Consider the following 26,982-nt stretch of genomic DNA (forward strand, 5'->3'; position numbering starts at 1 on the left):
CCCAGCTAATTTTTTGTATTTTTAGTAGAGACGGGGTTTCACTGTGTTGACCAGGATGGTCTCAACCTTTTGACCTCGTGATCCACCCGCCTCGGCCTCCCAAAGTGCTGGGATTACAGGCTTGAGCCACCGCGCCCAGCCAATTATATTTTTAAAAACAACTAAAGCCAAAAACAAAACAAAAATAACTAAAGCCAAAAGTAAAGTGGAAACAAAGAATGGGTGGGAAAACTGAAAATGTGCAAGATGGTGGATTTAAAACTGATCATGTCGATAATCACATTAAATATAAATGGTCTACTAATCACAATTAAAAGGCAGAGATTCTGACATCTGATTAGAAAAACAAAACCCAACTACATACTGCCTGTAAGGAACTCATTTCAAATACAGAGACACAAATATAGTAAAAGGATGCCATGCTAACATAGTCAAAACAAAGCTGGAATAGTTATATCAATAATGGGCAAATCCATTTCAGAACCAATACTATTATCAAGGACAAAGTGGGTTTATTTCATAATGAAAGAGGGGTCAATTCAAAACAAAATTTTAAATGTTTATGCACCAAAGTAACAAAGCTGAACATCACTTAATTAGAAAGCAAAAACAAAAGGATATTTGGAAAATCCTCACAGATCTAGTAACTGACAGTTCTAAATAACTCGTGAGATAAAAAAAAATTAAAAGATAAATTAAAGAGCATCTGAAACTGAATGCAAATGAAAATACAAAGATATCAGAATTTGTGGGTTACAACTAAAGTAGAACTTGACAGAAAATTTTAGCGCCAAACATCCATTGTTGAAAAAACGAGAAGTTTCAAATCAAGGAGTAAAGTGTACACCTTAAGAAATTACAAACAGAACAGCAAATGAAACTCAACATAAAGAAAGAAAATAATAAAGATCAGATGAGAAATCAATGAAATACAAAACAAAAACAAAAAGAAAGGCAGTGAAATCATAGCTTGTTGAGATCAATAAAATCTTGATAACTCAGACTCATCAAAAAACAAATTACCAATGAAAACTGAGAAGTGGCATCTCTACAGATTCTATGATAAGGAAATCTCAGGAACATTACTTCAATAAAACGAATAAATTCCTAAGTTCCTTGGAAGGTACAAACTGCCAAAGGTCACTCAACAATAAATAATCTCAACACTCTTACGTATTTTAAATAAATTGAATCTGTCGTAAAACCTCCCCGGAAAGAAAATCCAAGCTCAGATGGCTTCACCGGTAAATTCTACCAAGCATTTAGGAAAAAAGTAATTTCAATTCTACACACTTTTCCAAAAAAGTAAAGAGGGCAGAACATTTTCCAACTCATTCTATGAGAACCACATTAGTGGGAATCCAAAACTAGACAAATATCCTAGAAGGCAAAAATAAGTACAGACCAATGTCCTTAATGACCACAGATGCAAATTTCTTAATAAAATAATCCAACATGGATTACTCATCATGAGAATACATCATGACAAAGAGATTTAATACAGGAATGCCAAATTGCTCTAGTATTGCAAATGAGACTGAAAACTACAAAACACTGCTGAGGGAAGACCTAAATAAATGCAGAGATACTTAAGTTTATGGACTGGAATACTGAGTCCAACGTTTTGGATTGGTAATTTTTCCCAAATATATCTATATATGCAACGCATCCTAATAAAAATTCCAGGATCCCTTTTATGTCAAAATTGACAAGTTGATTCTAACATTTTAAAGGAGATGCAAATGATGTAGAAGATCCAAAAGAACTCTAAAAAGAACTGAAGGTCTTATGCTCCCTAATTTTCAAGACTTATAAAGCTACATTATATTTAACTAAAAGTATTGGTGTAAAGAAAGATCAATGAAACAAAATGAAGAGACACACGCATCTACAGTCCATTGATTTTCAAAGATACCAAGGCAATTAAATAAGAAAAGGAAAATCTTTTCAATAAATAGTGTCAGGACAATTAGTCATTTAAAGAAAAAAAATGAACTGGCCTCATTGTTACAAATATATATTCAAATATCACCTCAAAATGGATCCAACTACTTAATATTAGAGTTAACATTATAAACCTTCCAAAGGCAAAGCTATGAGAAAATCTTAGTGTTCTTGGGTTTGGTAATGACTATGACACAAAAAACAAAACTTAAGTCTGCTCTTCAAAAGACACCCTTAAAATACATACACGAATCTAGGATAAAGGACAACTCAGTAATGTCAAACAACCAAATGAAAAAATGAGTCAACAATATGAAGACATTTAAAAGATATACAGGAAGTGTCAGGCACAGTGGCTCACACCTGCAATCCTGGCACTTTGGGAAGCCAAGGCAGATGGATCACTTGAGGCCAGGAGTTCAAGACCAGCCTGGCCGACATGGTGAAACCCCATCTCTACTAAAAACACAAAAATTAGCCAGGCATGGTGGCACATGCCTGTAGTCCCAGCTACTCAGGAGGTTGACGTGGTAAAATAGCTTAAACCCAGGAGGCAAGGGTTGCAGTGAGCCAAGTCTAGGCCACAGAGCTCCAGTCTGGGCAACAGAGCAAGACTTCATTTCAAAATAAGTTAAGTATATAAATATAAAAATACAGGTGGCAAATAAGCACATGAGAATAGGCTCAACATCATTAGTTATTAGGGAAACAGGAGTTGAAACCACAATGAGCTATCTTACCGCTAAACACCTGCCACCAGCCTAAAATTAAACAGACTGACGATATCAAGGCTGGCAAGGATATGAAGAAACTGGAGTTCATACAGTGCTGGTGGGATTTCAAGTGATACACACTTTGAGAATCCGCTTGTTAGTTTCTTAAAAAGTTAAAAATATCCAGTAATTCCATTGCTAGGTATTTATTCAAGAGAAGTGAAAGCGCTATCTACACAAAGACTTGTTCAGGGATGTACACAACATCTTTATCTGTAAGAGCTAGAAACTGCAAACAACTCAAATGTCCCTCAAACAGGTGAAGGGACAGTCAAATTGCAGACTGTTCACCCAATGGAATACTATTCAGCAATAACAAAGTAAACATGGACTAATCTCAAATAATCATGACTGAAAGTAGCCAAACCAAAAAAAAAAAAAAAATTTTTAAATGCATACAATATTTTTACATTTATATAAAATTCATGAAAATGCAAACTAATCTATAGTGAGAGAAAGCAGATTAGTGGCTGCCTGTGACAAAGGAGCAGGAAGGAGGAATTGAATTACCAACAGGCAGGAGAAATCTTTTAGGGGTGACAGATGTGATCATTATCTTCAAGGTGGTGGTTTCCCAGATATTTTAAAAGTGAAGTTTCTTACGTGCCAATTATACTTTAGTAAAGCTGAAAATTTTTAAATGAGGATGGCAAACGCTGTTTTTATACTGGTTGCAGTATAATACTTGCTGGGTTTTCTTAAATACAGAGACTAAATAATTCAAAAATTGCACATTGGTCTATAGCATTTACTTCAGACAAGTTTTATCAGGAGACAAAATCTAATTATTTCATATTGTTTGATGATGTGCTATCAGAAATGCAACAAATAATTTCTATTTTTGTGCAGCAAAGTATTTTCCCACTAACTTGTATTTTCAAAATGCTATATATCTTCATTCCTGGGTAATTTTAACTGGCAATAGACTATAACATTTTAGCAGTAAATTTAGTATGAATACCATCATTACCATTACACACACACACACACACACACACACAGCACACCCCATAAATTATAACATGCATCTCTTCAGAAACAACCCACGTTGTCAGTTTCACCAAGGCATAAAGTGGTTTTCATGATGACTGGAAAAGATCATCAACCTAGCCTATTTACAATGGAATACAGCTTCATATATTTTGAATATATTTCCCATATTCCCAACAATAATCCTACTCTTACCTTCATACCAGTATCTAGTCCAATGTTATTCTTATCTACCACAAGCTGGGAAAGAAACAAAGCCTGAGTTTACTCAAAAGTCAACTATCTAGTTAGTTCTTTCTTGCTTCATGTCATCTGAAAGTTTTTGTGGGCAGGATACAGGGAAAAGTGTGACTTGTTTCACTACTTTTCAGTCTCTGAATCTTGAAAGGCCAGAGGTAAGGAAAGAAAAGTAAATCAACTTTACTTGCCAGAAGCCCTTTTTTGGTTTAATTATAGGGCTTGGGCGGGGTTTTTTTTTTGTTTTATTTGGGTTTTTTTTTTAATAGGGATGGTGCATGTCTTTGAGGGAAAAAATAAGGCAAAGGTTAATGATTAAAATAAATTATTGTGCTTAAATGAGGAACTTTCCAATGATATAGGACAACTAAAAACTGGCTGCTACACTAACTGCTCTGCATTCATCACTCACATTGCTTTCACAATAAAGCAGCAGAGACCCAACAAGCCTTCCTTCCTCTGATTCCAAAACGCCTGTGACAAGAATAAAAAATGTGTTCATTCATATACAACAAAGTAGTATTGTACAACTTAATGCAAATAGTCGCTAACCTGAAGGTCAAATTATGTCCTCCATCACAGAACTAGAGAAGAATTCTGGTTTATTTATTTACACACTAAAGATATTCTGACTCTAAAGAACAAGCCATCAGTCAAAAAGCCTACTTTCTTAAAGGAACAAATATATAAACACAAAAACACTACAAATATCACTCTCTTAAAAACGAAATCTACAGACGGGCACAGTGGCTCACGCCTGCAATCCCAGCACTTTGGGAGGCTGAAGCAGGCAGATCACTTAAGGTCAGGAGTTTGAGACCAGCCTGACCAACACGGAGAAACCCTGTCTCTATCAGACATACCAAATTAGCCAGGCATGGTGGAACATGCCTGTAATCCCAGCTATTTGGAGGCTGAGGCAGGAGAATCGCTTGAACCATGGAGGAGGAGGTTGCGTTGAGCCAAGATTGTGCCACTGCACTCTAGCCTGAACAACAAGAGTAAAATTCTGTCTCAAAAAACAAGGAAAAAAAAATGAAATCTACAATCCAGACAGATTTACTGAGTTATATGGAGGAAGTCAGAAGGTCAGCTCTTACCTCTTTCCTCTAAAGTCTGATTCATCAGCAGATTACAAAAGTTAAAATGGCAAGAGAACTACACAAAAAAATCCAGGGTGTATTTGTCATTGTGTTAGTCTGCAGGGTTTTTCCAACTCACCACACTGCCTATTAGCTGAGAAGTTAGAGAATAAAAACTACTTTAAGTATGAATTTTGCTTTATAGACAAGATAGCTGAACAGAAATTACCAATAAATCTCTCAATTCTAAAGCACTATTTAATATAAAACTCTAGGCCAGGTGCAGTGGTTCACACCTGTAATCCCAGCACTTTCGGAGGCCGAGGTGGGAAGATCACAAGGTCAAGAGATCGAGACCATCCTGACCAACATTGTGAAACCCCATCTCTACCAAAAATACAAAAATTAGCTGGGTGTGATGGCACGCACCAGTAGTCCCAGCTACTTGGGAGGCTGAGGCAGGAGAATCGCTTGAACCCAGGAGACGGAGGTTGCAGTGAGCTGAGATTGCGCTACTGCACTCCAGCCTGGCAACAGAGAGAGACTGTCTCCAAAAAAAAAAGAAAAAGAAAGAAAGAAAACCTCTACTGCCTGGATAAGTGATAGGTGAATAGGAATAGATAATTAGGTGGTGCTTACTTCACAAGATCATTAAACTGAGAACAAAAACTTCCAGGGACACCTAAACTAAAACGTACCTTTAAAAGATTATATTGGCCACCAAGAAAAACAAAACATTATCTTTACACCAATGTTCTCTGAGCGTGTTATAGGGTAATAAAGTTAATTCTGAAAATACATCTTTCAAAACCACAAAAGGATCAAATTTATTCATGGCACTACCATCAGTTGATTTAACTATTAGGATTAAATTTAATACTACATTAGCAAAAATCCCCCCAATCTAGGGATCAATCTGGTCACTCTGTACTTAATTTATTCACTTCTGTATAGACCATTTTCTAACTCTAATTTTTTTTTAAACTAGGTACTGAGATTACAGAAGCTTCTATGTAATATCTATTAAGAAACCAACTTTGTAGTTCAGCATTAGTCGCCACACTTACTGTGCCCCAAAAATTAAGTGCTTACAAATGTCTAATAAATTAGCTTAAAACATAAAAAGTCATTTTAATCAAAACACTCCATTTCATCAGGAAAAATGTCTTCTCTCATAAAACGTATTAGATCAAAGAGTTCTGAAAATACTAATGAACAATTCAGAGGCTTCATTTATAAAACAGCACTAGCTGAAGAGGAAGATTATCTAGGAGGTGGCTCCTGAAAAAGAAGAGAGAAAATTCTGGTATGTGAATTATTTATCAGTTCAAAAAATTCTCTGGCCCAAGAGAACTATAACTATTCTGAGTCCCATTCAGCTGCAAAATCTCTTGAAGAATACAGACTTCACGATTTTCTCAATTTTTAACCTCTTTCCTTTCTTACACTGTATTCTGAATCTAGACCACTATAGTCACTCGGTTTATAAAACTTTCAGCCAGTGAGCACAGAGCAAAAGAGAACTTCAGAAGGCATTCTATGGGAGCCCTCCTAAGAGGGATCACCGTTTTAAAACAGACACTGCTTCAGAAGAATCCTATTTAGCAATCAACTGTTTTATCAGCTATGAGCAGAAAAGCAGGCATGAACTTGAAAGACAGATAGATAATCAAGGGAATCATCTTAAGAGCAACAAGAGATGATGCAAAGAGTAAAACTAGAAACTGAAATGAAAAAAGAAAGTAGTGTAGCAGTATTTCCAAGGCATTTCCCAAAGGTTTTAAGTGAATGAACCCATTTGCAGAGGAGGTTAACCAATATACCACACAATTATTTTAAAAAGAAAACATTTTACATAAGAGCAGAAGAACAGACTGAACTCTAAATACATTTGAAGTAAGCAAAAGACCTTGCCTCTGAAGATTCAACAACAGGTTAGTCTCTACCCCTGAGGGCCTCACACAGGCAGATACGGAGCAGCAAATATAAACAAGAAATTCCAGTTCAAAATGATTGTGTGGTATATACATAGCACAAAGTGCTTCACTGATCACAAAAGACAAAAATCAAGGCCCAGCAATGGCTCATGCCTGTAATCGCAGCACTTTGGGAGGTCAAGGTGGGAGAATCATTTGAGCATAGGAGTTCAAGACCAACCTGGACAACATGGGGAGACCCCATCTCTCAAGAAGAGAAAAAATTAGCTGGGTATGATGCCACATGCCTGTAGTCCCAGCTAATTGGGAGGCTGAGGTGGGAGGACTGCCTAAGCCCAGGAGTTCTGAGGCTGCAGTGGGCTTTGACCATGCCACTGCACTCCAGGCTGGGCAAAGGAACAAGACCCTGCCACAAAAACAAAAGAATCAAGGGCAGTTTCTCCAAACAGTTAACATGAGCTGGGTCTTGAAGCGGAAGCTGGCATTTACCAGGTAGTAAAGAGGTAAGTCTTCAAGAGGGCAGGACAGTGGCATCAAAGAACATGTTCAGGGAACACTGAACAGTTTGACAAGAAAGGGCATGCTAAGAAGGGCAAGACCTAAAAAACAAAACAAAACAAAACAAAACAAACAAACAAAAAAAAAAAACCTACGTAAGAGCTATACCTCTTTGAACAATGAGGCAGTACCCAAGGCTTTTAAGCACTCTACATGATCTATGTGCTTTCTAGAGAGATTTCTAGAAAGCACAAAAGACTAGACTTGACAGAACAGTTTCAAGGCTACTGCAATGGTACAGGTCTGAGCAATACAGGCTTGTAATTAAGAATTGAAATAAATGAAACATAAGAACCTCAATTAAGGTAGTAGCAGCAGGGATACTGGACAAATAAAGTCAGCAGAATTTGGTATCAGACTGAATGCTAGGGATGGGTCTCAATAAACGTTAAGCAAGAAAAACACCCAATGTACACCTGTTCTATTAGAACCAAGCTTTGCCTTGGGGCTTGATTTAGTATTCACTATTTCAGTAATAAAAACACTTCTCAAGAAAAAGATGTATCCGTGTCATTCTTTAATTAATACAACCAAGGTCTAAGTAAGAACAGCCCTAGGCTGCAGTACACCTGTTTATACTTAAAAACACTAGCCTTCCACACCAGGTGTTCTGTCCTGAATCTGGTCTTCAGTCAGTGTGCATTGAGTTTATTAGAATGCAGCAAGGATTTGTTAAGCCCTACATGAAGATTTCAAAATTAAAACATTAATTATAACTTAAATAAGAAAATGGTTCAGCTACACATAAATAACACTACCAAAAAACTTTTAAGATAACACTTTCCTCTTCAGAAGTCACAAAATGCACCCAGGCATGGTGGCTCATGCCTATAATCCCAGCACTTTGGGAAGTTGAGGCAGCTGGATTACCTGAGGTCAGGAATTTGAGACCAGCCTGGCGAACACGGCGAAACCCCCTCTCTATGAAAACTACAAAAATTAGCCAGGTGTGGTGGCAGGCACCTGTATTCCCAGCTACTCAGGAGGCTGAGGCAGGAGAATGGCTTAAACTTGGGAGGTGGAGGTTGCAATGAGCCGAGATTGCACCACTGCACTCCAGCTTGGGCAACAAAGCAAGACTCAGTCCAAAAAAAAAAAAAAAGTCACAAAATGCATGAATATTTATACAACACATTGGGGAAGAGTACATGACAAATTATTTTCTCTATATATTTTTAGACAAGTAATTTGGCATTGTAAAATTTAAGACTCCTCTTACTGTATTATAAATTGCCCAAACTGACATAGCATAGTATTTTAGAACTGGAAAAGATACAAACATAATCTAATTCTGGCCAGGGCTCGTGGCTCATTCCTGTAATCTCAACACTTTTGGAGACCAAGACAGAAGGATCTCTTGCTGCTAGGAGTTCAAGACCAGGCTGTGCAACATAGCAAGACTTCATGTTTACAAAAAAAAAATTTTTTTTAACTAACCAAACTAAATTATGCTTGGTGGCACAAGCCTGTAGTCCTAGCTATTTGGGATGCTGAGGTGGAAAAATTAATTAAGCCCAGAAATTCAAGGCTGTCATGGCCTATAAGCATGCCCCTGCACTCCAGCCTGGGCAACAGAGCAAGACCCTGTCTTTAAAAAACATAAAGAAGGAAAGAAAAGACATCGTCCAGTTCCATGAATTTCACGGAATCTTTCATTTTTAATTGCAACCCACAGTTTTAAATCTCAACCTAGCAAATATATCTTTACATATATAAAGTTCTATCTTTTAATTAAAGCATTCATTCATAACGTAATTGCAGAAGCAGAAACTGTGTACAGTGAAATTTTTCAGAAATCCTAGGCACTGAGATCCCTCTTCCAAAATAGAAACCTTTGAAACTATCATCACTCCCATCCTGAGCACCAAAATATAATTCCCTTCTTACAAATGCGCTCCAGTGGTTCACACCAAAATTATTTGCCAAGATGAACTGATAGTTCACTGTCACAGATTTTGTCCCATAGTACCTAAAAACAAACTGGATATCCTGTGACTTCCTCCATATTTTAACTGGAGAAGAAACTGGAAATAAAGTCAGCAATGCATACTGTGAAAACAAAATCTACATATTACAACACAGAGCATGACCGCCTAATGAAATATGCTCCTAACTCTGCCCAGGTAACACATGCCTTCCACTGCACCACTGCCTTGGGAAAGTCAATTATTCACAAACTCTGCCTTCCACTAGTGACTTTAATGGTAGCACACTGTTCCTTAAAAGAATTGTAGAATTTTCTGAATAAGCAACAAACTACACTTTAAACAATCCGATTTTAAGGCAGTCAGCCACGGAATGCATATTCGTGGCCCATTATTATAGGTATATTTATCCAAAAGACAGGATGAAGAATACTCAACTTTATAAAGAGAAACACTGCAACAAGCAAAATAAATCATGTAATCTATACAGGCTTATGCTAACTTTTTACATTACAGGTGATCTGAATACGCTAATAATCTCAGGATAATTGTGAGCAAAGCCTCCTCAAGTGACATCATATTGTCCTCCTCTAATTTAAATGATCCTGGACAAGATGGCAAAGGTGGAAGGGAAAGAAACAAAGGAGTGTAGCTGAAACACTTTAGTTATCATACTAAATTGTCCATTTAATTAAATCACCTGTCTTCTAACTGGGTATGACATCAAATAAGTTATTTTTCCGAAACTCAACTTCTTCAATCGTGAAAGTTGGAATAACAACTATCTCTCAGGATTGCTTTGAGTATTACATTAAAAAAAAAAAAGACACAAAAGTGGCATGCAGCCAAATGTAAAATACTATATAAATATACAATATTTGAGGATATCATCTTAAGACCTATCTTCTAAATGTTCAAGTGCCTGGTGCAATATTTTGCACATGAATGGTCAAATATTTGTCTATTCAATCAATCATAACTTAAATGTACCCAAAACTTTAATTGTAAAAAGTAAAAATTATTTCATGTACTGCTTTTATATTTACTCACTACTATTATTAAGAAATCAGTCACACTTTTAGAATGATTAGTCATTCAATTCAGTAAACAATATATTGGAATAAAAAATTACCACTGTATAACATACACTATTTATAGTACGTATTCCATGCCCAGTCCTGTGCCAAGCATACTACCTACAATGTCTCATTTAATCCTTACAATACCACTGTGGAGAAGTTATCGTATCTTATAAACGGAAAACTAATGCACAGGTTCACGTAACATACCCAAGGTCACAAAAGGTTAGCAAATGGCCAAGCTGCTGTTACTCAAACTTCGGCCTGACATCAAAGGCCTCACTCCCAACTATTCCTCCTCTTGTTCAAGATGGTACCCACTAGCCACAGGTGGCTACTGGGCACTTGAAACGTGGCTAGTCCGAACTGAACTTTTCTGTAAGCCTAAAACGTATACCAGAGTTTAAAGACTTCGCTTGAAAAAAAGAATGTAAAATATCTCACTGTAATTTTACGCTGGTTATATGTTAAAATGATAATATTCTGGATATAATCAGTTAGATAAAAACATTCTTAAAATTACTTTTACCTGCTTAATTTATTTTCTTCCTGTGACTACAAGAAAGTTTAAAATTACATGTGCCTTACGATATATTTCTTTTGGACAGCACTGATTAAAACATCATACAAAATATCTTATAATACATAAGAAGAGTACAAAATAATTTTAAATTTACAAATACAATATCTTTTAAAGAATACATTCACTTTCCAATCTTAATGCATGCTAAGTTAGTGTTTTAATACATACTTAGTGTGTATTAAAAATTTAATGAAAATTTTAATCCCTTAGTGTAAAAACCTAGTGTCACTTAAATTTTTCATATTCCAAACCAGATTACTTCTAAAAATTTCCTATTAGGAAAACTGGTTTTTTCCAACCATAAAAGTGATACAGACTCAACCACACATACACTACAGAAATACAAAAAAGAATTCATCATCTCAGGTTTAAAGTTTTAATTAGTACTTCCTTCCAGGTATATGTACTAGGTTGAATGGTATGAAATATTAAAGTAGTTTCATACATTTTTTTCATTTTCTAACTTGCTTTTCTGATTATGAACCTTTTCCTTTATCATCACATAGTCTCAACATTTTTAAAGTATTTTGAATTATACATTGACAGGAAGTTGCAAAAATAGTAGAGGTCGAATGTGATCTCCACCCAGTTTCCCAACATGGGCACCTTTCTTGATTATAGCAATGTCAAAACCAGGAAACTGACACCGTTATGTATTAATATAGTTCTATGCCATTTTGTCACACATTTAGATTCATGTAGCTACCACCACAATCAAGATACAGACCTACTTGATCACCACAAAGATCTTCCTCTTGCTACCCCTTTACAGTCTACCCATCTCCCTCTCTCCCTCCCTCTACCAGTCCTAACTCCTGGCAACTACTAATATGTTCTCTTATCTCTGTAATTTTGTCATCTCAAGAATGTTAACAGCATCCTACAGTAGATCTTTTAAGATTGGCTTTTTTCACTCAGCATAAAGTCCCAGGAGTCCACTCGAGTTATTGTTATGTATCCATAGTTTGTTCCTTTTTATGGCCGAAAAGTATTCCACGGTATGAATGTACCATTCATCTGCTGATGAACGGGTGGAGTTTTTTTTTTAGTTTTGAACTATTAGAAACAAAGCTGTGGGCAGCTTTGAACATACATTTTCATTTCTCTGGGATAAATGCCCAGGAGGCAACTGTTAGGTCATATGGTAACTATATGTTTCATTTTGTAAGAAACTGCCAAACTATTTTCCAGAGTGGAATGTACCATTTTATATTCTCACCAGCAACGTGTGGCAGATTTGCAAACTTTTTTTTTAATGACAGGCATGAAAACCTACAACATTTTTAATAGCTGCAAAATATTCCATCATGGCTGTTCTATAATTTTGGCAATTCCCTAATGATTCCTATTTAGGTCATTTTCCATTTTTTGTTGTAAAAATGATGTAATTCGTAACAGAAATTTTTATGTTCTCACCTTGTTGCCCAAGCTGGTCTCAAACTCCTGAACATGAGCAAGCCTCCTGCCTTACGTTTCCAAAGTGCTGGGATAATAGGCATGAGCCACCACACCTCAACCAGAAATGGGATTTTCACATACATATATATACACACACACACACACACACACACACACACACAAAAAAAAACACACACGTGAAATCCAATCCTAAGTATTTTGTTTTTTGGTTTTTTTTGAGAAGGAGTCTCGCTCTGTCGCCAGGCTGGAGTGCAGTGGTGCGATCTCAGCTTACTGCAACCTCCGCCTCTCAGGTTCGAGTGATTCTCCTGCCTCAGCCTCCCAAGTAGCTGGGATTACAGGCATGCACCGTCACGCTGAGCTAATTTTTATATTTTTAGTAGAGTTTCACCATGTTGGCCATGGTCTCAATCTCTTGACCTTGTGATCCGCCCACCTCAACTTCCCAAAGTGCTGGGATTACAGGCGTGAGCTACCACATCCAGATTTTTACTTGTTTTGAGACGGAGTCTCGCTTCACTGCCCAGGCTGGAGTACAATAGCGTGATCTTGGCTCACTGCAACCTCCACCTCTCAGGTTCAAGCAATTCTCCTGCCTCGGCCTCCCGAGTAGCTGGGATTACATGCACACACCACCATACCCAGCTGATTTTAGTATTTTTAGTAGAGACAGGGTTTCAACATGTTGGCCAGGCTGGTCTCAACTCCTGACCTCAAGTGATCCACCTGCCTTGGCCTCCCGAAGTGCTGGGATTACAGGTGTGAGCCACCATGCCTGGCCAATCCTAAGTATTAATAATGCAATATAGATAATTTTAGAATGCAAAAAGGTATGAGTTTAGCATAAACTCTCCTATGCTTTGCACAATGTTTTCTTCAATTAAGGAATCACCTCAAATGCCAAAAACATGGTTCCTGTAAATGTTGACTGCTTACTTAATAAGTTCACTTTGAAAATGCCAACATCTGATTTTTTGAACCTCTGGGAATGGGACCCAGCAATGTGTTTAAGAAGTCTTCCAGGTGATTCTGATAACATGCTAAAGTTTGAGAACCAGTACTCTAAACAAATTTAGAACAAAAACACTAAATCTTGGTTCCCTTGTATACTTAATTATTCTTTAATGGAAGACTTGAACAAAGTTAATTATGCTACAGATATTCAGAATCCAGCGTTTTGGTTCTTCCCAAAATGAAAATAATCCTGAAAGAAATCTGGATTTTATCTTTATTTTCTACAAACAGAACTCTAAAACCATTAAGTGTTCATCAAACGTCTCCCTAAGAAGAAACCAAAATGAACTGTATCAAACAGGAGGCCAGAATACATGCCTTTAAAATCAAACTCAATTTGTTTCATATAGCACACAGCATAACTCTCCCACTCCACAGGGAACTACCACCATTTTGAAAATTCAATGAAATATCATTCTTAAAGCACCTGGAAAACTGTATTTACTCAAATATATGAGGTCCAATGAACAAACTGCTTGATAAATAATTCTGAATGGCAGGATGATGGGTGATCTTTTTCTGTTTTGATCTAGGGACTAGTCAAGGGACAGGAGTCCTGATTCTTCCTGATCTTCCCGTTTCCACGAGTTCAAAAGGTATCCTTCTCTAATTGGCTACATGGGCCAGTAATTTTTTTTTTTTTAAGGTAGTTTGAGCTGGGTTCCTAATTATTCCAATCTAGGCTATGTTTGTAGCACTTATGATATTAAACATGCTTAGTTTTGTAAAAGGAGGACAAGAACAGTTAAACCACAGAAGCTACATAAGAAATCTGATTTGTTCTTAGAAAGCAGTCACCAGGTTTGTTTTCTCCCTATAACTATTATTCATTTTATGTATTATAAGACCCAATACACCGATGATACTGGCATCATATATCACCCTTAATTTCATTTCTTGTCCCTCTCAAAGGCTATTAAAGTTTCATCCTAAATGGTATCTCCTAATGCTCTTACATTGCAGAGAACAACATTTTGAATACATTTTAAGAAAGATGCTTTTTTAATGTATTTCTTCCACTAGTTTCTTTTCCCAACCACGGGATAATTTAAGCAGATTTTCTAAATTGACGGAGGGGAAAAAGTCATATCTAATCCTATTTAAAAACAAAATCTTTACCATTTACCTTGTGATTTCAACTACTCATGATTTCTGAGTAACAGTAGTACTGATTTCAGCTATTCATAATTTCTGAGTAACAGTAGTTTACGTGCATTGCCCTTACTGAGAATTCCTTTTTGGCAACATAGTCTGTCACTCACTGCATGGAACTGAAAATACACCTAAATAAATGAGTGAAGTGAATGAGTCAAGACTTCAATCCAACCAAAGTAATTAATCCAAATTACTCAATAGAATAGTGGTACACACAACGTACAAAGTATGTAAGACTATCAAGGATACAAGATACAACTATCAACTTACAGGTATATTAACATGGCAGAACAACAGACAGCATAATGTTTCCAACAATGCTCAAAACGGTTTTGCCACCATTTTTAAACTACCATAGATGCCAGTTTACAAACAGGAATATAGTTGCTCATCACATCTTATTTTTCACTCCCCACAACTGGTTTGGTACCACATGACTGATTCACTGCTTTATTATCAGACTTTCCAATATGCCTACTGGCCACTGAAATCACCAATGGGCCACAGCAAATACAAAGAACTGTCACAACTAGTTATTCGGGCAAGTGTGTCAATGCTCTGAAGCTCAAAACCACTCCAGAAGTACTTTAAATGCATTGCCTACAGCCTCCAAGGCTATAGTTCTGTGTTTAACTTCTAGTACCTGTTTACAGGAGGGGAAAAAAAAAAAAAAAAAAAAAAAAACAAAAACATAAATACTAGTTTTAAGGGCGCACTTCATAAACAACTTAACCCTAATCTAGTAACATTCAACACACAAGATGAAAGCCCCAATATTTTGAAAGAACAGTTATTTATTACAACTCCTTTTTTTTTTTTTTTAAAACACGGAGTCTCACTCTGTCCCCCAGGCTGGAGTGCAGTGGCGTCATCTCGGCTCACTGCAACCTCCGCATCCCTGGGTTCAAGCAATTCTCCTGCCTCAGCCTCCCGAGCAGTTGGGACTACAGGAGCGTGCCACCACACTTGGATAATTTTTTGTATTTTTAGTAGAGATGGAGTTTCACTGTGTTAGCCAGGATGGGCTCCATCTCCTGACCTCGTGATCTGCCCGCCTTGGCCTCCCAAAGTGCTGGGATTACAAGCGTGAGCCGCTGCGCCTGGCCATGTATTACAACTCTTAACTGGAACTCTTTCTCCCAGACTTCACTTATTCTGTATACATTTACTCAACCCCTACCAAATGCCAGGCACTGTAATAGACACAGGAAAATAAATCTATGAAACAAAAGGTCTTACCCTCAAAAAAGGTGACAGCCTAACAGAGGCAGATTGGAAAATACAGTCTACGTGTTATGACAGGTATGAACGACTGGAGGGGAACAGAAAGGCTTCCTGAGACACGTGGAAGGGCAAACAGGAGTCAGCCTGGACACAGAAGGAAGGAGAAACATTTCAGAAGAAAACACAGAAGAAAAGCATGTGAAGGTAAAGTGAGACATCACGGTCCATAGTTGGAAAACACCAAGCAGTTTGGCATAACACACACAAACACTGTGTATGGAGGGCAGATGGAGCGATGGCAGGCTGCTTCCAGAAATTCTACCGAAAGACACAGAAAAGGACCAAATCACAAGCCCCTTATGATACTCAGGATTGGATTTTATCCAAAGGGCAATGAGAATCAGGAGATCATTTTAAGCAGGAATGGGACACAATCTACTTGTGATTTTAGAAAACACTCTGATAGATGAATTCAGTTTTTCCACCTGTGAGATATGAATTGCCTTTAAGTTGTTCAAGTAGAGATGCCAGGAAGCAGCTGGGTTTGTCTGTCCTGTGTTCACATGCATGGGAGTGGTGATGCTAGTTAACGAATACTATCTGGGAATCACCAGCTCCTGGGGAGACATAGAAAGGTGTGGACATCATCACCTGAAAATAGTGAATAGGGAAGGGGGCAAACAACTAACTATTAATAAATAACTTGTATCAACCAATACAACAAACCCTACATCCAAGAATCATAGGGCCCAGTTTAGATCTCAGATTCACTGAGGATTTTCCTGATGAAGCCCCAGAGAATGACTCTCTCTAACTTCCAAAAAGCACTTAACGGTCTCTATTACCCACTCGCTCATTCTGTGCCTACTACAGCATTCACATTATTGGGTGCTTCACTGGCTTTCTTATGCTCTTATCTGTCAACAAATCTGCTAAGTTCCTTGAAAGCAACAATTTTCCCATTTAATCAACCAATGCCTAGAAAGAGAAATGACCGATAAACAATATAATTGATGAGAGGCAAAAGCTGACTCCTTTTATGTCCTCTAGAAAGTTTCACACCCAGGTTTCATTCCTTTTGCCTAACGATGCCTGGAGGAGACAGCTGTTCAAGTATGTGGGTAATAAACACAGGGTGAAGACAGGTCCTCTCTCTAGAATGTGTAAGGAAGGGTCTGCATGCAGAGTTGAATGCCTAAATATTCTTAGGATAAAACAGCCTGGTAAAATAAGCAAGAATTGCAAACAACAACATGGATGAATCCTGAAAACCTAACCATGAGTGAAACAAGCCAGGTTCAGAAGTGTACATACCGTATGTACCACAGTTATACACTGTGGCTACTAAGCAAAGTGGTACATACGGTATGTACACTTTTGAGTCTGGCTTGTTTCACTCACTGTGGAGTACGCTGTATATACACAGTGGTACATACAGTATGCACTGTGTACTGTATACATAGTATACTCCACCCACATAAAGTTCAAAAACAAGCACAACTAATATCTAGTATTAGAAGACAGGATGGGGGTGGGGGAGGTGGCCCACAGGGGACAGTGTACAAGGGGTTTCCAGTAATGTTCTCTTTAAGAATCTGATTAAGAATCTAGGTGCACGGCCGGGCGCGGTGGCTCAAGCCTGTAATCCCAGCACTTTGGGAGGCCGAGGCGGGTGGATCACGAAGTCAAGAGATTGAGACCATCCTGGTCAACATGGTGAAACCCCGTCTCTATTAAAAATACAAAAAATTAGCTGGGCATGGTGGTGCGTGCCTGTAATCCCAGCTACTCAGGAAGCTGAGGTAGGAGAATTGCCTGAACCCAGGAGGCGGAGGTTGCGGTGAGCTGAGATCGTGCCATTGCACTCCAGCCTGGGTAACATGAGTGAAACTCCGTCTCAAAAAAAAAAAAAAAAAAAGAAAGAATCTAGGTGCAAGCCAACACAGTGGCTCATGCCTCTAATACCAGCACTTAGGGAGGCTGGGGCAGGAGGATCACTTGAGCCCAGAAGTTCAAGACTAGCCTAGGAAACATAGGCAGACCCTATCTCACACACACACAAAAAGGTTCTTAAAAATGTGCCAGGCATGGTGGCACATGTCTATGGTCCCAACTACTCAAGAGGCTGAGGTGAGAGGATCACTTGGGCCCTAAAGTAGGGGATACAGTGAGCTGTGATCACACCATCGCACTCTAGCCTGGGTCAAAAAAAAAAAAACAAAAAAACAATCTGGGTACTAGTTGCAAAGGTGTCCTCATTTTGCAAATGTTTACCAAATCTTTACACTTATGATTTGTGCACTTCTATGTATGCTACAGTTCAAAAAGCTTACATCTATAGGTAAAAAGGGAAATGGGAGTACTAGTTATGAAAAATGACACGGAAGATGCCACAAACAGAAAAAGCATGGGTGATGAGGCAAAAGAGAAAACAAGAGCTAGAAAGACTGTAGAATGTATTAGTTCAAGTCATTTATGACATAGGAGAGACCTACTATTCCTGAACTACTAATGAACTGAATTAGTTCTGATAACTATTTTGGTAAACTACAACTACTTGAGAAAGTTTTTCCTAATCGTGGAATTTTCTTCAGCACCAAATTAAATACACAACAAATATATGTCACATGAATAAATAATATGTAAGTGAATCTATTCATAATCTACCATCCTAACGATTAACAGCTGGCCTGGGTTTAAGTCTACAACATGTAACTGTTTGGTAACCTATGCACAAAGGCTCCAAATTTAAAAGCTGTCCGTCTGTCCCCAAACCAACTGAGCTAAATGGCACAGGTAAACCTACGTAAGAATTATCCCTGGTTCCAAAAGAAAGTAGCATTACTTTTTCCTAAAAAGTATAAATGCATTAATCTCAACATTGTCTATAAAGCAGTCACTCCGCCCAGTTCTCATCACTCTGTAGTTCCTTGTCTGGCTCTTATTTCTTCATAGCACTTGTCGCCAGCTGAAATTTTTATTTTTCTGTTCACTTGTTTATTTTCTCTCCCTGTCCATAGTATTTTAAGCTCCATAAGAACAGGGACCTGGTCTGTCTTTATACCACTGTACACCCAGAGTGCAAATGGCTGCATGCTCAATAAAAACTTGTCAAACGACCACAACTACCCAGGTAATTTACTTTAAGGTCACCAAGTACACATAAGATCAAGTCACTACCAATAAATCAGTAAGTCCAATGCAACAGCAAACACAAAATAATTACTCTGTTCCTGGGTAAGAACGATCTTGAAATTGTACCAGCTTTCAGGTTGAAAGGTTTGATAAAGTTTGATTTGGAAGACAGGTAATTTTTATGGAGAATTTTTATGAAAGACAAACACTACAACAAAACCAATGTGACCAAAGGAGCAAAACCACTGCTGTGGATTAATAGAAAACATGGGTAAGAGGTGTGGCTCTGCCCAGTGTAGGTACCGTATCTTATTTCTGGGAGTTTTTCCAGAAATAAGCATCACAGGATGATACCTTTATGAAGCTTCCAGCAAAGACCATAACAACATAAAATCCTTCATGACTACTCAAGAAATTTTGGGTTGTTAGGGTATCTAAATTTAAGAGGGGGATAGTCCAAAGTTACAACTGCAAAAAATTGGTCAGTTCTCAAACAAGGGAAACACATTACACACAAAATAGCTGCTTCTGCAACACTTCCGACATCCTCAATTCCAACTGTTTTCAAAAATAATTATTTCTCCACAATTTTATTCTACATCTAAAGTAACTTCCTCACTCATACTTGTCTATAAAAGCTCTAAAAAAGGTCAACTTTTCAGAGGGGCAGTGCTCAAACAAGGATAAAATAAAACCTGATCTCAACTCAACCCAGTGATCAATTTCTGGAGTTGAGGACTAGAAAGTTCTAAACATATGGTAATTAGCCAAAGTAAAAATTTTCCAATTTTGCAGGTAAGTGTGATTAAGGAGTAGCTGAAGGTAAAAATGCAGGACTACTATCCAGGGAACACTAATCAACAACAATGTTCAGCAATATCTTGGTCATTTTTATTTTTCAATTAAGGTAACACTGAATGCAGAGAAATAACAAGACCACAAAAGTAAAATTACATCACCAAGTCTGGGAAGTTACTCTGCCCAATCCTGAGAAATGCAACGTAACAAAACAGTTAGAAGCTGGGCAAATTCCAGTACTTTGGGAGGCCAAGGCAGGAGGATCACTTGAGACCAGGAATTCAAGACAAACCTGAGCAACATAGCAAGACCCCGTCTCTACAAAAAGAGTAAAAAACATCAACTGGGGCTGGGCACGGTGGCTCACGCCTGTAATCCTAGTACTTTGGGAGGCCGAGGTGGGTGGATCACCTGAGGTCAGGAGTTCAAGATCAGCCTGGCCATCATGGTGAAACCCCATCTTAAAAAAAAAAAAAAAAAAAAAAAAAAAAAACCACATCAGCTTGAAGCGTAGGAAGGTGGAAAATGGAAAAGCACAAAACAAAAACATAGTTGGGTACATTTATGCATTTGCAGTTTCTTTCTTCTACTTTTAAAAGCTGGTATCCTCTTTCTTCAGACTGACACAGCAGAATAGGAAATACTACTTTAGCTACCACTTAGGGATAATAGTGTTTCTCCCCCAGCCACCTGCCACCTTACACACACATTCTACCATACACTCTTTTATTTTCTACCCTGAAAGGTTCAGAGTACATCAGCACGGCAGGGACGCAACACCTGTTGCCCATGACGTCTCCATTCTGTTGTGTTGAAGGACTTACAGAATGATATGAGGAAACCATTTGACATGATGGAAATGTTTTAAAACTGGGTTGTGGTGATGGCTGTACGAATCTTTAAAATGACTAGAAATCATTGATTTGCACACTTACAATGGGTGTTTATGTATATTATCGCTCACACCTGCAAGGCAGGATGATGACTTGAGCCCAGGAGTTCAAGACCCCGCCTGAGCAATAGGGTGAAACGCTGTCTCTACAAGAAATACAAAACTTTGCCAGATGTGGTGGTGTACACCTGTAGACCCAGCTACTCAGTGGCTGAAGCAGAAGAACTGCTTGAGCCAGGGAGGTTGAGACTGTAGTGAGCCAGGATCATGTCACTGCACTCTAGCTTGGGTGACAGTGAGACCCTGTCTCCAAAAAAATACATACATATAACCAGAAAGGCATAAAGAAGTAGACAGTCTAGTTAGAAAAACAAGTGTATCAAAGAACCAGAGAGACACGACACATATTGATAATACATCTAAAATATAGATCTTTCCTGCTGCCCCCGCCTAGGCCACCTTATTCCTTTAACAGATCCCTTAAGACCATCTTATCCTCCATTCTGCTCTATTGCTGCTCCAAAAAGGAAAAAAGACCTCATTCCCAATCACCTTCACAATTCCACCTGCAGAATTAAAAATATCTGAAGCATATGGTAATAGTTAAAAGATGACAGGTGATTTTGTAAAAATTAATTCTCCTTGTCCAAAAGAAATGGGGAAGAAGGAATCCTAACGGATTCCCTAAGCCAGACAGCTCTGACTTCCCACAGTACTTTACACCTTCCATAGCGCCTATGGTCATTCCCATACATGGCTTATCAACCTTTTAACACTCCCCTCTCCTCTCTCCAACCGCTTCTGCAGCATCTTTCACATCCAGCGAATTTAGTAAGTGTTCTTTGGATGAATGGCAGTATTTTCCCAATCAAATCAGATACATATTTGATTTGATTGGGAATACATATTCTACCCTCCAAGGGCAAATATAGTTCTCTATCACACTAGCCTACCACTAAGTCATAGGTGGTTTCTATGGTTGACTGGTAGATGATGATGACCGTGACAAGAATGATCAAAAACTGCAAAATAACCACCAGCTAGCCAACTAGCTAGAATTGTTAAAATACGTGACACCAGCTCATAGCAATGAAACACAATTTCTGGGCCAGGAAACAAATTATTCTAAAAATCACGAATTTGCTTATTACCCAGCATCCAAAACCCAAGTTTTCTACTGCCATCAACACCAAGTCTGATTAAAACTACGCAAGGCAGAAAATGTCAAGTTCATATCTAACCTTAAAGGTACCAAAAATATATATCTACAAGAGACCCAAGAAGAAAACATGGCACTAACCAGTATCACAAAGAGATTAACCAACAGTTTTAACACACAAGATAGGATAGGATGAAAACCTGTCACACTCCTTTCTCCACATAAAATCTGTTCATAATGTAGGAAAACCAAAATGTCACTTACATTCCAACCAATGATGACTTCTGAACACCAAAATATTGACAATAACCAAAATGAAACAAACTGTGGCCTAGCTAAGACGGTCATGAATGGACACAGTTTTCAGTCCTCAGACCTGTTAAATCTGTATTCAACTCCTATTCAATGACATCAGAAAATTACTCAAACACCCTTAAAGTAGATGCATTTCTGTGTTCCTGAATAGACTCTATAATATTTTCATTGTTAATAATTCAATATTTTAAAACTAAGTTGTAACTGTCATCTGCGGCTGTCAAAAAACTTTAAACATATATATTGTCTTTAAAAGTCAAAACCTTCCATGTGCTTTCAAAAAACTGAAATGCATTTCATTATGAGATAATGATTCCCAGCAATAAATCAGACATAAACTTTTGAATTTGGTTTATGTTTCTCTTCACCAGTAAGATTCTCAAGTTCTTAGGAGTTTCCTAGTCATTTACTTGAACACCATCTACGGTAACACTCAAAGCAAAACCACAATAAAGAGGTTTGGCCTCTGAGGGATTCTACATGTAAAAAAACATTACTCATAAATAAAATAATATACAATCGCTATTGCTTTAAATAACAAATACATTTCTGAAAACTTTCATGCCATTTGATGGAATTCCCTATTTTAGACAGCAAAACAGAATCTATGAAACTACTGACGAGTGTTTTTTACTTTAAATACATTCCACAATAATACACAGACAAAAATGTTCTTAAAACAACCTATGGGGTAATATTTTTAGTTCTTGAGTATTTTCATTCAAAGGTCTCTATTCAAACACTTAGTGGAATTCACAGAACCAGTAAGTAGGCCAATTAATCCCAAAGTTGCTCTTTTAGGCTGTCCAATAATCCTATTTAATCCCAGGTATAAATAAACCAATGAAACCTTAACATGACACGTTCATCTAATCAAAGAACAATATTCAGTTGGAACTGTGAAGTACTACTACACAGTCATACTGGAACGTCACCAATTCAAAAACAAGCACCTGATGAAAAGAGACTTTTGGCAATCAACCGTAATGTTGTAAAGGATCCACCGAAAGCTCAACTGTCTCTCACACACACCCCCAATGTCTGTTCATTAAAAGACACCAAGAACAGTTTAACTTCAAACTCTAACACCACTGAAACAAATTCCAGACACAAGTTAAAAGATGACCGGAACACTACAAAATCAGTCTTGACATTTTATCCAAGTATATATGGATGTTAAATCTAAAGTAGTTCAACTTGTTTTAGTATCACATGCAGTTTACTACCTTCGTGAAAATGAAAAGGAATTCTTCCAACATTTTTTTCAACATAATAAAGCTTTTAAACACAAACTTCCATATAGTTACTGCTCATTTCACCCTTTTACAAAATCGTCGCCCATCATCACCCTACATAAACTAGTCAAAGAAAAAAACCTGACAGCTCAGCCTCCCACAAAATGCACTTAATCAAATACCGACATTTATTTTCAAGTGCAAGAAAATAACAGATATTTGCAGCTCAAGACAGGAAAAGCACAGCCAGTCTTACCTACTACCCCCCCAACGAAATTTCTCAGAGAAGAGAAAAATAACTCGGGACAGGCAAATTAAAACCATTCTGCACATGGCAAAAATAAAAAGGTTTATGTCCTACAATGCATAGCGATAGTACTGCTTCCTCTCTTCCCGAGCCAATGCCAATAAGCCAATAGACACAAGTGTCAAATAAATCCAGTGTCTGTTTGAAATAAGATGAAAACCTGGAAAAATTCCCTCCTATAAATCATGTAGTGAACACAAGGCTTTTCACCCAACACTTAATACACTCAACTTAAAAACACACACAACCCACCCCCAAACGCAAAAAATAAAAGCAAAAAAAAGCCGTAATCAACAAGTTGGAAAGAGGGCAGAAAGTAAGGCTCACTACCCTCTCCCTCACTTAAAAAAAAAGTCCTTTAACAAAAGGTAACACAGATCTTCAAGTACCTGGTGGAGGTGCCTTTCCTCACATCGCAGATGCTGCATTTAAAGGCTTCGGCACTGTTTCTGAAGGTGCAGACGCTACAATCCCAAAAGCCTTCGTCTGCAGCAGGTTTCGCTTGTCTTTTTGGCCTTCGGAGGAGTGGGGAGTGGGGGAAAGGGGAGGAAAGAGGCAGGGAGCAGGAAAACGGGGAAAAGACAGCAAAACACAGGCGCGGGTGAGCCGTCGTAATTTCGCAGGAATCCAGCGCTGGAAACTTCGCTCGGGCGACCACCCACCCATCCTTTCCGGGGACTGGACGAAGGAGCGAGGAAGGGAACGGGGCGCCCCCACCGGCACCCTGCAAGCCCCGGGCCTGGGCCGGATAGCCTTGCACACCAGACGGTGGCGGCGGCGCCCCGGGAAGGGCCGCGGCGGGCGCAGGAAGCGGGCGGACTTGTGGACTTGAGCGTGGGGCTGGGGGGGGCCGGGAGGGGAGCCGCGGGCCGGATCTGGAGGGGGCGCGCAGGGGCAGCCCGAGGCCGGCGGCGGGGAGTGGGCCGGCTCCTTCCCTATCCCCTCCCAAGCTCGCGCCCTCCCTCCCTCCCCACCTGGTTAAATCTCCCTTTGTCTGGGAGGAGTGGCGGCGGCGGCGGCGGAGGGCGGCTGAGGAGGAGCCGCCATGGCTGCGGCGCGCACGGCCGCCGGCCCCGAGCGGGAGCGACACCGCCTCCCGCCGCCGCCGCCACCGCCCGCCGCCTCCCCCCGCCCCCGGATCTCCATCTTAGCAGCGCCTCCCCCCGCCCCGGGTGGCTCCGAGGCCTAGTCGTCGCCGGCCCCCGCCCGCCCCCAGCCCTCCCTCCCCTTCCGCCCCCTCCGCTCGGAGCAGGTACCTGGTCGGGCTCTTCTTGTCGCCCATGGTCATGGATGGGCTGTACCCCCGCCCCCCCCAAGCCGAAACCGGCGCCGCTCGGAGGAAAAACGCCGTCCGGGGAGTCGTCGCGGACCGGCCCCCCTCCCTCCCCCGCGCCCGCCCGCCCGCCCTCAGCCGCTGGGGCTCGAGCTCCGGCCGCCGCCGCCGCCGCCGCTGCCAGTCTCCGGACGAGACTAGTCCCCGCCAGCGCCGCCTCCGCCGAGTGACTGACGAGGGGCGGGGCCGGGCGCCGCGCGTCACGCGCCGTGTGGCCAATGGGAGGGCGGCAGCCGGCGCCGAGAGGGCGGAGGCGGGGCGCGGGGGAAGGCGGGGCGTGGCGGACGTGGGCCGGGCCGTCGGTGTGCGTGCCCGGGAGTGTGTGCGCGCTGGGGGCGCGCGTGCCTGCCGGTGGCCCCGCGGCCCGGCGCGGCGGAGCGTGCAAGCCCGGCGGGGCGCACGTGGCCGCGCCCGGGAGCTGGCAACTGGCTCCGGGCTCCGCACGGCAACCCCGTAGGACTATTCCCCGGACCCCGGCGCCGAAGCCGCCCCGGGGAAGTAGTTCCACGTAGTTTGCGCGCGCCGCGGGAGCTTGCAACAGCCTCGCTGCTCGCAGTGCCTCGAGGCTTGCAGTGCCCTGGGGGCCGACAAGGGCCTCCTTTGGACCGCGTTTCCTCACGCCGTTCTGTTCCTCTGCCACGCGGAGCTTTGTATCTGTCTCTTCTGAAGTCCCTGCCTTCAGCAGAGACGCTGGCCCGAAGCCCCCGCCCTGTCAGGCCCCTGACGCGGGAGAGAACTGTGCAGAAAGGGTGTGGCATAACTAAATGCCCCAGGCCAGACTCAGCTTCTGCTGGCGGACTTCTCTTGGGATCCTCCTCGTCCCCAGAGTCTACATAGGGGGATTCCTTAGGGAAGTTGCTATTCAAATTCTGGCGACCACTTGCCCGCATTAAAACCTCGTGCCTCAGTTCCTTCATCTCCAAAATGGGGCTAATCCGCCTCCCGGGGTTGTTTTGAAAATTTAGAGAAATCATGCATGGAAAGCTCGCTGATGGATGCCTGGCATTTACAAAGGTGCAAGACAAGATATTGGGTATCAGGAGCTTTTATAACTGGGCCTGAATCGTGCACCATTTCCCTTGTGTTAGATTTTTGAAGGCGAGGAACAAGTAACGCCCTTCACTTTCTGCTCTGTTCTAAAAACGCTTGCCAAATTGACCTGAAAGTGTCAGGACCGTCTGTCCTCAGGCGGGGAGGTCTGGTAGGAGGAGGACCCCAGGTGATAAGATAAAAGACACATACTCAGCTGGGCTGAAGCCCCAGGTTGGGGGAGAGACGGAGTCTCAGAACGATGGTAAGAGTTGGGGCCGGGGGTGGGAAGGGTTGGAGATAAGACAGAGCCTCAGCCTGGTTTATATGCAAATTCAAAATAGGTTGTTATCAGGACTGCTCCAGGGAAGGGAAGGGCTTGCGACTAGGGAAGCTCGCTGAGACTGAGCACCCAGGGAGCAAGAAGTCCTAGGATCAGTACAGGGATCAGAAGGGAGAGAATAAAAGAGGGAAGGAATGTGTCAACAATAAACCTGATCAGCACGCAGTGTCCTCTGCAGGTTGGCACACCCAGGAGGGCCAGGAGGAGCAACACTGTTTAGCTAGGGTCAGCAACCTCTCAGGCCTCAATTCCACAGCTGCCTCCTTAGGGAAGGGATGAAAGAAGGAAGAGGAAGAGAGAGGGATGGGGTTCTAGGGGTAAAAGGGCCGTAGAAAACCAAAGGGCATGTACAGAAGCCATGGCCCAGTGCAGCCGGCCATGGAGCAGCCTTGGCCTCTGGTGTCCCTGGCATGCTCCCAGGACTCTGCCCCTGGCAAGAAGGTCGTAAAAGAAATGGGGCACTAAGAAACCCCCACTAGAAGAGTGGCCTCCGGGGAGGTAGCTGGGAGCCATACA

The 26,982-nt window shown here is 40.5% G+C and overlaps 1 protein-coding gene and 1 long non-coding RNA gene across 2 annotated transcripts in view; one reads left to right on the forward strand and one right to left on the reverse strand.

The window, feature by feature from the left end:
• Window positions 1-25,263, reverse strand: part of RYBP (RING1 and YY1 binding protein) — a 75,575-nt gene extending 50,312 nt beyond the window's left edge. The window contains exons 1-2 of the mRNA XM_032290480.1: window positions 25,018-25,263; window positions 24,151-24,276 (exon numbers count right to left, since the gene is read on the reverse strand). Of these exons, the coding sequence (XP_032146371.1) occupies window positions 24,151-24,276; window positions 25,018-25,049 (158 nt within the window). The 5' untranslated portion in view covers window positions 25,050-25,263. The remainder of the gene's footprint in view (window positions 1-24,150; window positions 24,277-25,017) is intronic.
• On the forward strand, window positions 4,262-10,631 carry LOC116559516. The gene is made up of 3 exons (XR_004272488.1): window positions 4,262-4,274; window positions 6,491-6,499; window positions 10,551-10,631. It is a non-coding gene; the product is annotated as an uncharacterized LOC116559516 (long non-coding RNA).
• Window positions 25,264-26,982: the final 1,719 nt, after the last annotated feature.

Source organism: Sapajus apella, unplaced genomic scaffold (genome assembly GCF_009761245.1).
Source record: "Sapajus apella isolate SASKATOON/1434 unplaced genomic scaffold, GSC_monkey_1.0 scaffold23, whole genome shotgun sequence".
Lineage (NCBI taxonomy): Eukaryota > Metazoa > Chordata > Mammalia > Primates > Cebidae > Sapajus > Sapajus apella.